The 13,456-nt window shown below is 36.1% G+C and overlaps 1 protein-coding gene and 1 long non-coding RNA gene across 5 annotated transcripts; both read left to right on the forward strand.

Annotated features, from left to right (window-relative positions):
* The first annotated feature begins 1,492 nt into the window (after positions 1-1,492).
* Positions 1,493-5,779, forward strand: LOC129304465 (uncharacterized). Of its 2 annotated transcripts, XR_008591699.1 has the most exons (5): positions 1,493-2,783; positions 2,873-3,353; positions 3,457-3,644; positions 3,765-4,128; positions 5,681-5,779. It is a non-coding gene; the product is annotated as an uncharacterized LOC129304465 (long non-coding RNA). The 2 variants fall into 2 exon arrangements; XR_008591698.1 differs by having other exon boundaries at positions 1,493-3,353.
* Positions 5,780-5,961: 182 nt separating this feature from the next.
* LOC129304463 (transcription factor PHYTOCHROME INTERACTING FACTOR-LIKE 15-like) lies at positions 5,962-13,308 on the forward strand. Of its 3 annotated transcripts, none has more exons than XM_054944134.1 (10): positions 5,962-6,099; positions 6,201-6,256; positions 6,591-6,745; positions 8,540-9,930; positions 10,068-10,986; positions 11,084-11,185; positions 11,289-11,354; positions 11,530-11,595; positions 11,716-12,093; positions 12,969-13,308. In XM_054944134.1, the coding sequence occupies exons 4-10, from the start codon at positions 9,863-9,865 to the stop codon at positions 12,978-12,980; spliced, it is 1,611 nt and encodes a 536-aa protein (XP_054800109.1). In that variant the 5' UTR covers positions 5,962-6,099; positions 6,201-6,256; positions 6,591-6,745; positions 8,540-9,862; the 3' UTR covers positions 12,981-13,308. The 3 variants fall into 3 exon arrangements, with proteins under 3 accessions (XP_054800109.1, XP_054800108.1, XP_054800110.1); XM_054944133.1 differs by having other exon boundaries at positions 6,601-6,745; XM_054944135.1 differs by having other exon boundaries at positions 6,601-6,695.
* The last annotated feature ends 148 nt before the right edge of the window (positions 13,309-13,456 follow it).

Below are 13,456 nucleotides of genomic sequence, written 5' to 3' on the forward strand. Positions count from 1 at the left end.
TTTCAAGTTTGAATATGTATAAGTGTAAATACTGTCATAACATAAGACTGTTGAAGTCACTAACATAATATAGGAATATTGTTATTATAATTTGTGAAAACATAAAACTCGACTTGAGAATAGATTTTTTTCTAATATTTCAAACTTTAAAATGTAACTAATGTCATAACACAAAACTCACTTTTAAAATGTTTCAAGATGGCTCATGAAAATACAAACATCACTTGAGAATTTACAACATGAATATAAATGTGACTGTCAAATTTCTTATTTATCAATATATAAATAAGACCATTTATGAATATATCAATGAGGTATAAAACTATTGCTATTGTATATTGAATATTAGATCAAAGTTTAAGAGTTTAAATTTATTTAAATATTTTTTATACAAAAAATAATAATGTTATAAAATATTAAATTAAAATAGTTGAAATTTTGATTAACCCAATGATAAAAAGAGGGTTTAAGAATTATTTTTATTTTTTAACTAAATATAAAAAATTATTAATGATTCTAAATTAAATTATAAGCCATTGATATTCTTCAACCTTAAAAATTGTGACTTCCATCATCATCCCATTTTGTCTGTTTATTTTTCTATTAGTAGGCTCACATTTTTTTTTTTTTAATGCTTTCTCTCTCTCTCTTCCTCCTCCACCTCCTTCTCTCCTTCCCCCGGCGTTTCCTTCAATGGGCCTTTTCCACTCATCCTCTGCCTCTCATTCCACTGCCAGGGCAAATGGCTTGGCCTTGCACCGCCATCTAGATTCAGTCTATTTCCCACAACAACATACTTTCTCCAACTACTCTTACGCCCTCAAATCCCACATGCATCTCACTTAAGTCAAGCTCAACAATCTTTTCGTCGCTAAAGATGTCGACTAGGCTTTTGGACTTCTTACTGGCCTTGCTTTTGATCGTTTCCCCACCTGGGCCATCCCCCTCGTTGGCTCCCTCAAAGGTCTTCTCTACTATGGCGTCCAATGGCTCGTCGTTAGCGCAATGTGGATGAACACGACAGTTTTAGTGATGTCCATAAGAAACTTTTGGAAAAACAAGAGACCAGTGTATGGCATTCTTAAAGGGTTTGTTGGGTTATGTACTGGATGCAGTAGTAAGGTGGCTACCATATGAATCTTGTTGTGTTTGCTTTTCTTATTTCTACATTGTCGTTCTCGTTGTTGAATATGTGGTAAAAAAATGGCAGATAGATAAAGAACAGAGGAGCAAAAGGCAATAGATGAATGGCTTCCCATCATATTTACTTCACTTTCCATAATGTCACTGCTATGGTCGACGCCGGTGTCCTCACTCTGCTTTCCACAAAATGGTGGCAGACGGAAATGGTGCCGGGAAAGAGGTTTGACGGATACCATGAATTGGGGCAGCATGCTTTTGGAGAGAAACTAGGACCGTGGATCGTTGTGCCGAGAAACAGGACGGTTCAACCGGTTTGACTATCAGGTTTCGGGTCTGAAAATAGTGGTTTTCCCATTTTCACTTAATAAAACCAAACCGTCTTTGGCCGGGGAAAAAGAAAATCCCAAAAAGTTTGTGCTTTCCCGCCTTTCTTCCTTTCAACGTTGGTGCAAAAATTTGGCAATCAAGGGACTCGGATATATTAGTCCGAAAGAAAAAAGGACTCATATTGTCCGTTTACCTTTGCTAATCGTCGATCCACAGACGCCAGAGCTTTCGGAGTTCTGTCCAGATTTCTTCGTGCTTTATTGCTGTTCATTCGAGTCAAACATGGTATTAATTTCGAAAATGGAAGTCTTCGTAGATTCTTTTATTATGCAATTTATTGTCGATGTCGCTCTTAGAACTTCATACCGAGTTTTTCTGTTTATGATGTAATTCTAGATCACATGTCTATTTTAGTCGGGATCGTTTGAATTTCGATAGATATCAGACTCGATTCATCTGTCCGTCGTTTTTTGAATTTTTGAATGTCTATCTTCGAGCATAACACGTTAGGTTCTTGGTTCGTGGATTTCAAATCTTGAGATATCTGGAATACTCGTTAGATTTTCCTGTTCATGAGTATTTTTCGGTTTAGTTTCTCCAAATATCCGTGCATATATTTAAAAAAACAAAGGAAGTCAAGAAACTCCCAGAATTTGTGGTTTGTGGTTGAATTGAAATCTCTGCATAATTTGGTTGTCCATCGGAAAGATGACCAAGTTTGTTCAATTCAGACTAAATGAAGGCACTGTCCCCTCGTACTATGAGTAAATGATGACTTTGTTGATCTCTGTAACCAATGTTGTCCTTGTATATTCCGTTGGCCGAAATAGAATTTGTGCTTTAGAAGTTTGATGCGATAACCAGTAAAGTAAAGGAGGAGGAGGACGATTTCCGTGAAAGGGCGAGGATATTACACCCACGATCTCACAGGAAGTCTTTTGAGCCTGACAAAACAAAACTAGAAGTCAAAATAAATGAAACAGAAAACAGAACTGAAATTCTGAGGATGAATCTGGGTCAAACTTTAGCCTAAGACTCATTATTTCATCAGAACAAATAAAAATGGGAGTGTCTCATGTTGCTTAAACGAACATCAGGGGTGTTCTCAGAAGAAAAAAAATATTCAGAGAAAGAAATTTGACCAGTGATGTTAGCCTCGGACCAGAAGGCAAGTGATGTTAGCAGTCCTGCATCGACCGAGTGCAAGAAGATTTTCTATGGGAGCTATGCGTAATGCCAGGACTTCGAAATTCGAATATCTAGGGGTCTGGCTGTAACAAAATAAGGTTGCAAAGGCAATCTTCTGTATCCCAGTAAGTTTTGGGTCTCCAATTTATGGCTTTGCGTCTTTCAATTTTGAAGCAGATTTATTTTGTTCCTGCCTTTTGCCGTTTCTTATCAGACTTCAGGAATTAAGAGCTTAAGGATTCCCATCCAGAAAAGCTGCATATTTTGTAACAGAGAAAGAGGCCCAGGACGGTCGGTCTGATTCATATTCTAAAGAGAGGAACTTCAAGAGATCTCAAGAAGGTTCGGCATCCGTCGAAGAAGGATATATGCATTCACTTCTTCACTCGTACCCAATTTGGCAATTGAGGCATCGAAGAGAAATTGTTGCATATTGGCTTAAGCTCTTGACAGCCATGAGAAGTGATAAGAATGTGGTTATCCTCGTGATTTATAGGAAAATCACCAAGTAGTATCTGCTTCTAATATTCATAGCTAATTTTCAAATCGTTCTTATGGGGAACAGTCAGGTCTTCATGCTTTGCGTTCTAGGAAATAAGTCACTTGGCAGAGGATTATATATCGTATATTGGTGACTTCCATATATGTTATGGATGCAGCGTGTGTTTAGTCCATCATAACCTCCGAAGCGACAAGTATATATCACTCTCTGTAAAGACTTGTTACAGCTTATACTAGAACTGCTGAATGTGTTCCCTTGTCCCTCTAGGTTCTCATTCAATTTCATATTTTTGACAGTCTTTGACGAAAAACTCCACCTTTGATGGCAGCGGACTGATGAGTTGGCAGTTGAGATGGATGGGACGGACACCACTGATCCTGGTAGGCCAGGAAATACTGAAAAATCGTCATATATGATTGTTGCGTCGAGTGTAGCAGGAATATGGAGCAGCATGCTCTTCAGAAAGTATTATGCTTTTGTAACAGTATGCATTTGATGACTATTTTTGCTGCATCTGTTCCATCAAATACCATAAATTTCTTCCTGTTCTTTTGAGTTCATTCAAGTTAAAGCCACTTTCTTATTTTCATACGAATTATATCAGTGTAGGTTCAAGAGAGACATTGCCGAGAAGCAAACTTAATGCTTAGTCAAATGAAGAAGCAGTGTAAGAACAGATTAGGGAAAAGTTAAGAACAAATTAAGTCAGTGAGAAGCCAGAAATTCTTAGATTCTGATAAATGTTGCTGAAGAGAGGCACCACCTGCTGCAGAATGTCTGCTCCCAGATTCACGCAGATACGTATATTCAAAAGATTGATGGATTTTTAAGCTTAAATTGCGACATAACTCATGTTTTAATCCTTCTTGAATTTTGTTTCAGAGAGAAGCCAGCAATTCTCAATAAATCAAAAGAGAGAGAGGCTAGAAACTTAAAAAAAGAAAGAGGCAAGAAACAAACTTTTGAAGGTAGTAAACTTTTTCACTCGCTATTAACTTGGAATGTTCAAATGAAGCTGTTCTAATGACTTTTTCTGTCTTTTTTTTTTTGGCCCCCATTTGAATTTTCCTTGGCAAACTCAAGTTGAAACATCCACCTTCCAGATCATATTTGTTTCTTAATGCATCAATGTGTATTTTACATTCTCTCTCGATTGTAACTGATGTGTCAAGAGGCACTAAATGGTTGTAAACTTCGCATGTTGTTCATACTACTAAGGCATTTATCTTGATTTGACTACATAATCACTATTTAAATACTGACAGTGCTGGACCTTGTCAGTCCGTCCTTGATGGTTTAGCCAAAGTCCAAGTCCATGTGCTAATATATGCCCCTAAATTAAATTATTAAACTAATTAAATTATAACGGGTTATTTTAATTTTTGAATTTTAGATTTTAATTTTAAATTCAAATTTAAGAACGTATTGGATGCTCAGAACCTCCTGGCTTAATAGCATTTTACATTCCTTCAAGAGAAAAGGTTGTGAGTTCTAAACCCAAATGTAGTATAGGTTGTGATGGGTGCATGTCAGAATATGTGTGTGTAATTGAAACATTTCAAAGAAAGAAGATATGGGTTAGTCTGCTGCGGGTTCATAAAAAGAAGGGTAACTTCCCAGCAGTTTTTCTAGGGTGGTGCAATATCATTGCATGCCTCTCCCCTCCAAGGCTCTCACAAATTTTCCTTTTGCTCTGCGTGAAATTTCTCATCTCCCTTAGAGGCGCGCTTGTGCTGTGAAAATCGAGTTGAGTATAGATCGATGATTTAACTCTTACAGTGGGTATTGGTGAAAAATCGTCAGAGCACTACAGGTAATTGCTCCAAACTCTTGGGTGGATGCAAATGAGCATAGGTAGTTCGTAGTTTATAGTGGTCCTTGCAGTGCTTCAGGTGTGGGACTGCCCGACTGGGGAGACTGATAAATGGGACATAAATCAACTTCATGTTCAGTTTAGCTCGGGACCAACTAAATGTGAATGAATAATTAAGTCTCTGGCTCTTCTTATATGTTTAACCCCACATGATGATTATTTATGATGCCGGTATGACTACACAATGATAGACATAGTGACGTTTTTAGTGCCTCAAGATTTTGTCTCGGTAATTAGGTTGCATTCCTTTCCTTCCTATCCTTTCCTTTCCTTTTTTTTTTTTTTTTGAATAATAGGGATTTGAGGTTAAGCCATATTGTGGCTGAAACTAATTCCGAAACCACATGTTCACTACATATGTCAGTTAACAAGAGATTCGAACAGCCTAAAGGCTATGTCTGTATATTAGTACCATGCAGCGAAAAATCTCGAGGCATACAAAGTTTTATACATGGTCAAATTAAATGGCTTTTAAGGTTGATTTAGAAGCATATTTAAAAATTTGGACGAGAATAGTAGCGTTCGGTTGACAAGGGTAGTGTTGGGAATAGTTCTTCCGAGTTCTGGACAATAACAAGTCTGGAATCTAGATGCGCTCATGTTTTTTTCATCACGAGGGTTTTAACACTTTCTATCTCGCATAACAGAAACATCACGCGCTCAGCTTCAATGATCTATCGCAAGAGCAAGAATCAGTGGACATCTAACTGAATGATACTCTGAGGAAAATGACAGCTGTCCAGAAGGCAAGTTTTCTCTCAATATTAATGGCATTAAAGTACAAGTAATACGTGCTAATTCAACATTTTCTCTGCCATTTCATGATTTCATCTGTATCACTTGATTCTGGGATAGCAACTAATACATTTCTCCATGCTCTTGCGTAAATTTATGTTGCACTCACTGGTCACATTGCATCTAGTGTTTCAGGATTGCCTCTCATTTAGGCTGCAATTGTGAAGTGTTACAATTACGTCAAACACTCTGTTATTCGACTGCGCGTATCAATTTTTTTTTTTTTTGGGAGGCATCGTCATCATTTGCCCCCCATTGTAATTGGGTTTCGGTACCTGTTGTCGTTCTTCTCTCTGTTTTATTTTCCCCTATTTTGTTTCTAGACTGTCATTTCCTCTCACAATATTGAAAGCTGTTACTTGTGGATCGCAGTTGGGAAAGGGCGAGCTGCTGCAGTTAAAGCACGCTATCTTTATGTTTAAAAGACGGTATGTTAAATTGATATGATTTCCATTAATATTTGCTAGTCAAGGAACTTCTACGAGACATGCCACTGTTTCCTTAGGAGTAGTTCGATTTCCTATTCTTATATATTGTATTAGCGTCTTATCCCCTTGTTACATGGAATTATGATCAACTTGATACCATAACTACTGAAAAGTACGCTTATCCGTCAATAATGATATTGAAAAAATATTTAAAAAACGTGCTTTCAGAGTTGCAAATTTCGCAAAATCTTCGATCGGGCATTTTTTATTTTTATTTTATGTAAACTTGATTGATGATTGATACAGCCTAGACTGGTAACTAATTTTCTGTTAGATGATCTTAGTGGTTGAAAGAAGAAAGGAGCTTAAGACAAGCTTCAGACCCCGAGCCAAGCCTTGGGAATAGCGGGACAATACTACAATGCAAAGAATGAGAATGGTAATAACATCTAATTCTACAAGGACCTGCGAAGATAAGAATGAATAATGGTAAAATATCTGATTCCGCAACGACCTGATTCTAATATAAGAGCCTAGAAACTACAATCTGCATGTGCATTTGAAACTATTTATCATTGATTTTTTTTTTTTTTTACAAAAACTAACTCATGTTTCCCCTTTATTTTCGCTTGTTTGAGTTTTTCCTTTAATTGCTTGTCGTCCCATATATAATAAATAAAGATAGTTAATTAATTTCTTTTTTTTTAAATAATACATATGATTTTTTTTAAAAAAATGACAATAAAATTTCTCTAAATTATATAAATGATAATTTAATCTTTAAAATGTCATAATTTAATGAAGTTCCTAAAGACAACTTTATTAATAAATTTTAAATTGAAAAAATAATTTTATCTTTATTGATAAATTATAATTTCTTATTTAATTTTTGTGATTTATTGAATAAAAGTTATGAATGAAATTTACTATTATAAAAATTATTTTTTAATAATAAAAATTATACTTGATAAATTGTAATTTCTTATTCAACTCTTGCTATTCACAAAATAACAATTATTATTTTTTAAACAAAATTTTTAATTAGGGCTTGTTTTTTAATAACCAAAATTACACTTAATAAATTATAATTTTTTGTTTAATTCTTGTAATTTATAAAATAAAAGTTGTAATTCTTTAAACAAAAGTTATGATTGGAGTTTATTATTTTTAGTTAAGGTAAAATAATTTTTTTATTTTAAAATTTATTGACACAAAGATCTCAAGAATTTCATTGAAATCATAACATTCTGAGAGACCAGATTGATATTTATATAATTCGTTCGGATTTTCTTGTTATATCCTCCATTTTACCATAAAAATAATACTCCCTCCATCTCAAATTATAAAATATTTTTAGACAAAATCTCACATGTCAATAAACCTCATTAAATACACTTAACAACTTTATCTTTTCAAAGCAAAATATAAAATTTTAAAAATACCCATCATTTAATATATTGAAAAGAGAAGAAGTGAAAATTAATTATAGAAAGAATAGGTAATATTGAAATTGATATATTTGATGAAACCTTAATCTATTTAAAATATCTTATATTTTAGAATGGAGAATTTTTTTTTAAATGTCTTATAATTTGATACGGATGGAGTACATATGATTAAAACTGATTAAGAAAAATCAACTTTAATTGACATGAGTGGTAAAATCAATATATATACACAATATTCTTGGGAGGGATTTGTTTTTATCATTAATATTATAGGGGAGATGATATTTATTATTAACGAGGATTACTCCTTGTATTTGCAAAAAAATATTAAGAAAATAATTTTAAAGAAATTATGATATATCAAATTTCAATGGACTAAATCATATTTTTCTGATAAGATAAAATAAAATATAAATTCAATATAGTTTACTCAATAATAACTACACCCTTTTGCAACTTCAATAACCATATGTTTTCACACATGGATGTGAGGGTTTAAAAAAAAAAAAAAAAAAGAAAGTGCCCAAAAATTATGTGTTTGCTTTTTAGCAAAAATTAATTTGGGAATTTAATTATTTGTTAAATTTAATAAAAGTACATTTCAAATGTGATTTGAATATATTTTTTAGAATTACCCAAACAAATCCTAAAAAATACAATAAAAGCACAATAATTTTGATTTTAAATATATATATTGATGGATTGATTTCGGAACATTCATTCTAACCTTAACTCAATTTTTATTAAAAAAAATCCGCCTATATATAATATTTATATTTATAATTTATAATATATATCTCTAAGATTAAATTAAGTTATATCTATGTTAACACAGGATGGCTTCTTGAAGATACGTTTTTGTTGAACGAAAGAGTGGCTTGTAAAGTAAGGTCTAGATAAATCCAAATAAAAATAAAGGCAAGGTGTTGAAATTGGTTCTGAACGTCGTGTACATGCTGAGGATCACGGGAAAGGACGGAGGAGAGTGGAAGGGTCAACATCAAAAGAAACATTGGCGCTTCGTGGCAATTTTTTTTTCGTTTCGGTGTGGGGTTGAATCCTGGTTTCATGGGTCCAGCTCGGCCTCATCCTCTGCAAAATTCAAAACATGGAATGCCAAAAGTACAGACAACATAAAGCTGACGCACGTGAACCCAGCGTGAAAAGCACGTGAACTGGGGGCGACCACTCACAAATTCTACCCCTTGGCGATGTGATCCCTGAGGGAAAGGGCGTGACTCCGTACCCTCCCCCTCCCCAATCCCCAATCATGGTGGCGTTTTCGAAAACTACCCAGCCCCTGTGCGGGCCCCACCATCCTACTCAGTCCACCCACATCTTAAGTTTCCTCCTTTCTCTTGTGGATCCGCCTCTCCCTCTTCAATCCAATTCTCTATTAGCCTTACCTATCCTTCCTCTAGTTTACCAAACCGGGTATTGACAGTGACGATCCACCCCCAGAGATCTTATCCTTATCTTTGAATGAACTCCAATTCGAAATAAGGGTGCCCACTATTTAGTATAGCACTTCCTTTCTGCTGCCCAAGAAAAGATATTTCATAGGATTATTGACCTCTATTATTTTTTCTTCTTTGCTGAAATTTTAATTTGTGTTGTTCAAGCTATCGGAAAAATAAGGTGGTCCACTGGTCCCACTTTAGTCCAACCCCATTTCTTTGGTACGTACCCCTCATAATCTGACAGATACAAACTGCATGAGTTTTGTGGACACCTTCGCGTGTACTAGCAATTGAATTGAGACACGATAGGCTTCCAGATTATCGTCTGAGAACCACATCTTTTGTTATTAATCTAGCATTCTAGTTGCCGCTCCCTTACCGCGTGGAACCCAACATTCTGCTTACGTACCATCAACGATCTGGGAACTCTGGTCTCTGCTTCCTCCAAGTTCTTTTTGCAGCCCTACTAAATTGGATGTTGAATCTCACCGCCTTTCAATAAGAGGAAAAAAGGGAGTTTGAGAGTATCTAGCTAGCGGAGGAGGTTAGTTGCTATGTAATATAAAGCGTACGTCAAGTGTCAATCAGAAAGAGAACACAGATGGCAGAGAGCAGCCAATTGTTATAGCTATCGGTTAGAGCACCTTCCGTTGCCTCTGTTATTGTTCGATCTACTCTTCTGGAATCCCATATATTGAATGGCAGAGAAGCAGAATGAGTCAATCAGCCCAGGAATCACAGGCAGCTCCTCCCATGTTGCTTCCGTGTAAGTTACTGTTACTCTTGATCTCTGTGAATTTACAAATGTCTGATCTTTCCTTTTTCAGTTAAAAATTAAAAAAAAAAAAATCCATTTGAAGTTAGCAGCTGGAATGATGGATACGAATACATGATGTATTGCAGGTACGGCAATGATTTTGTTGAGCTGGTTTGGCAAAGTGGCCAAATTCTGGTGCAAGGAGGGTCATCGAGCAGAACACTGAAGAGACCCTCGTGCATTGGCTATTCCATAAATCCCTCCCATGAAGCTTACGACGAGGATACCTGCGTCACAAAACGTGCAAGGTTAAACACTTTGTACACGCTTTTGGACTCTTCACATCAAAATTCCCGACAAACTAATGGCCCGTGTTCATATCCGTTTGATTCGAAATGCACCGAAAGCAATAATTTTGGTAATAAACCTGGGGATGAGTTATCCACATTAATAGTAGAAAGAGAATCTATGTCCAAGCCCACCAGGGGGAATACTCAGTTATGCTCGACTTCCTTACAGACCCAGAAGCATGACTCGGGATATGATCAAAGAGTTGGAAAGATTAATTTCTCCAACTTCCTAAGACCTGCATTGTTTTTCAAATCTACTTGTCAGGGAAACAGTGCAGCTCGGCACCCAAACACTGCCGTTTCGGCTAGAGCGGAGGAGATCAAAGCAACTGATGGTGGTAGTATCAAAGCTCTTGATCATTCTGTTGTGATTGACTCGGCTAAGGGATCACATATTCTCAACGGAGTTCACCCTGGCCGGACAGCTTTTACTTCTAATAAAGCAAACTCAACAACACCCTTTGATGCAAAAAAGGATCAGGAACCACTCCCTGATGAGCAATCCGAAGCTGTTGGATACGATAGGGCCCTGAAGGGTCAGGGATCACACGGTCAATATCATCAAACTCACAGTAGAAAAATAAAAACAGCTGCTGAGTTTTCTAGTGCACCCTTGGTAGCATCTTCCTCTTTATGCTCGCTTGGAGCCTCGAACGACCCTACCCTACATAGTAGGAAACACGAGGACACCGACGACTCAACCTATACAAGTGATGTAAGTGGAATTCTGGAACCCTAGCTGGATTATATTGACCCTTTTGCAACATGTTTTAGTTTCCGTGATTCTGAGCAACCTGGCCATCGTTGTGCAGAATGATGAAGAAACAGAAGACACGGTAAAGGAAACGTCGGCTCGAGATGGTTCAAGAGGCAAGAGAATCAGGAACACGCAGATGCATAATTTATCGGAGAGGGTGAGGGAGGAAATAATTATATATATATATAGGATAACAGAAGATAATCTTATTGAAGTGTTATTAATTATTCATCGTAATTGATTGTTTTGGATTTTTGCAGAAGCGAAGAGATAAGATTAACAAGAAGATGCGTGCATTAAAAGAGCTTATACCTCATTGCAACAAGGTATATAATTTTCCCAACAAAATTATTAGTGAAAAGGAGCAAATTCGAACCCTTACACGTGGGTTAAACATTATATAATATTATTTAATAAGTTTTGATAATTAATGAAGACATTTGTCGTTACTTTAATTATAATACTTGATTGGTTTTGTGTGTATGGGTGTTAATCAATTAGATGGACAAGGCTTCCATGCTGGATGATGCTATCGATTATCTGAAGACCCTCAAGCTTCAGTTGCAGGTAAAGTTAGAATGTTTCCACTAATCAAGATGTTTAATTAGGACCCTAATATTGATTTGGATGTGTTAAGTATAATTAAGGCTCATTTAATGAAGATACCTAATGGATATATACATGCAGGTATTGTCAATGGGAAGTGGGGTTTGTATGCCTATGATGATGTCGATGTTAACAGCAGGAGGTTGTGGGCATCAGTTAGGTATGAGGCCAGGCATAGGCATGCCTTGCAGCCTCCCTCCTCATCAGTTTGGTAGTGGCAGTATTCTTCCGCAGGTCCCCCCTCACCCTCACGCCATCGCTAACAATAGTCTTCATCAAATGCTTCCTGGTTTCCCCAATCAAATGCTTCCTAATATTCAATTCCCAATGACCCAATCACCTTTCATTTCTATGCCTCCCAAGCCTATGCAACCCTACCTCTCTTCCCACCTAACCACTCTTGATCACGACTCTGACCTTAATGCACAGTTCGTTTCTCCTATGCCAAAATCTACTCAGGTTTGTTCCTTTTCCACCCTTTATTTGATTTCTTCCCATATATAATATAATGGACTACGACACACATAATTCTATGTCATTAAAGAGTGGTGGAAAGGGCTACTACAATCTCGCAATATGAAGTACATGTAGTACCAATTGGATTAAACTTCTCTTCATGTGTTTTGATTTTGATCTGTTTACTTTGAGAGACCTTAAACCCAAATTACATTGTGTAAACGAAGGTGGGGGCCCTTTTTCCCACCATTTTTTAGTTGTGGTTCCTAAATTGATACATTCAATTAATTTTCAAGTCATTGAAGAGGATTAACGAGTGGTGGAAATGGCTATTGCAATCTCGCAATATGAAGTACATGTAGTACCAATTGGTTAAACTTCTCTTCCTGTTTTTTGATTTTGATCTGTTTACTTTGAGAGACCTTAAACCCAAATTACATGGTGTAAACGAAGGTGAGGGCCCTTTTTCCCACCATTTTTTAATTGTGTTTCCTAAATTGATACATTCAATTAATTTTCAAATAGGACAAATAGATAATTTTGGAAACAAAATAATTTCACCGTATAAGGCTTAAAACCTGACCATTTCAGCCCTTCCCGACGCCAAAATAGGCTTTTGGAATTTACTTTCTTACATGTCTCTCAGAGTTAGGCTTGATTGGCCAATTGTGATATTAGAACTGAGAAGTTGAACACATTACTATGTAGAGCAAACTTCTCGTTCATGATTCAGACTAGAATGGTTTAACTTTTATTCCATTGTTTGAGCGCCGTACAGCGTTGCGTGCGTGTGTGAGGGTGTTATCAGTTTTTTCTTATTGTTATATATTATTATTTGGCTAACTTATGTGCTTACCATTAATGCTCGTGTTATGCAGGGATCAAAGTGAAAATATGCTGTACAGATAGCTTCGGTGCAACGTTTAGACAGTGAATGGAGTTTGAACTCACTGCTGATCAAATCGATTATCAGGATAAAGCAGTCTGACCAGCTGTCCCGGCGTACAATAGCAATAATCGCAGAATGATAGAGCAGTTTGAAGTTTTTATTAGTAACATATATATATATATATATATATATATTGGCGACAAGCAACGATATTCACACATTCATCATAGACATTTTATATTTAGCACTACCTTGTCAGTTTCTTTATTTCTTTCTTTTCCCCCCTTTTTGGGGGAAAACTCTATCGTTGCTTCTAATGAACTAATTTCTTGTTGCATTAATGTTCTGGACTATTTTTCCTCCATTTGCTGACTAATAATGAAGACGTTCGAGTACCGTTGTCCCCCCCCCCCCTTTTTTTTTGTGAAGATGCAAGTTGATTACATAAAACAGAACTACATATACACAGATAAAGAT

This window comes from Prosopis cineraria, unplaced genomic scaffold (assembly GCF_029017545.1).
Source record: "Prosopis cineraria cultivar Desert tree isolate PC_DT_omini unplaced genomic scaffold, ASM2901754v1 PC3, whole genome shotgun sequence".
NCBI lineage: Eukaryota > Viridiplantae > Streptophyta > Magnoliopsida > Fabales > Fabaceae > Prosopis > Prosopis cineraria.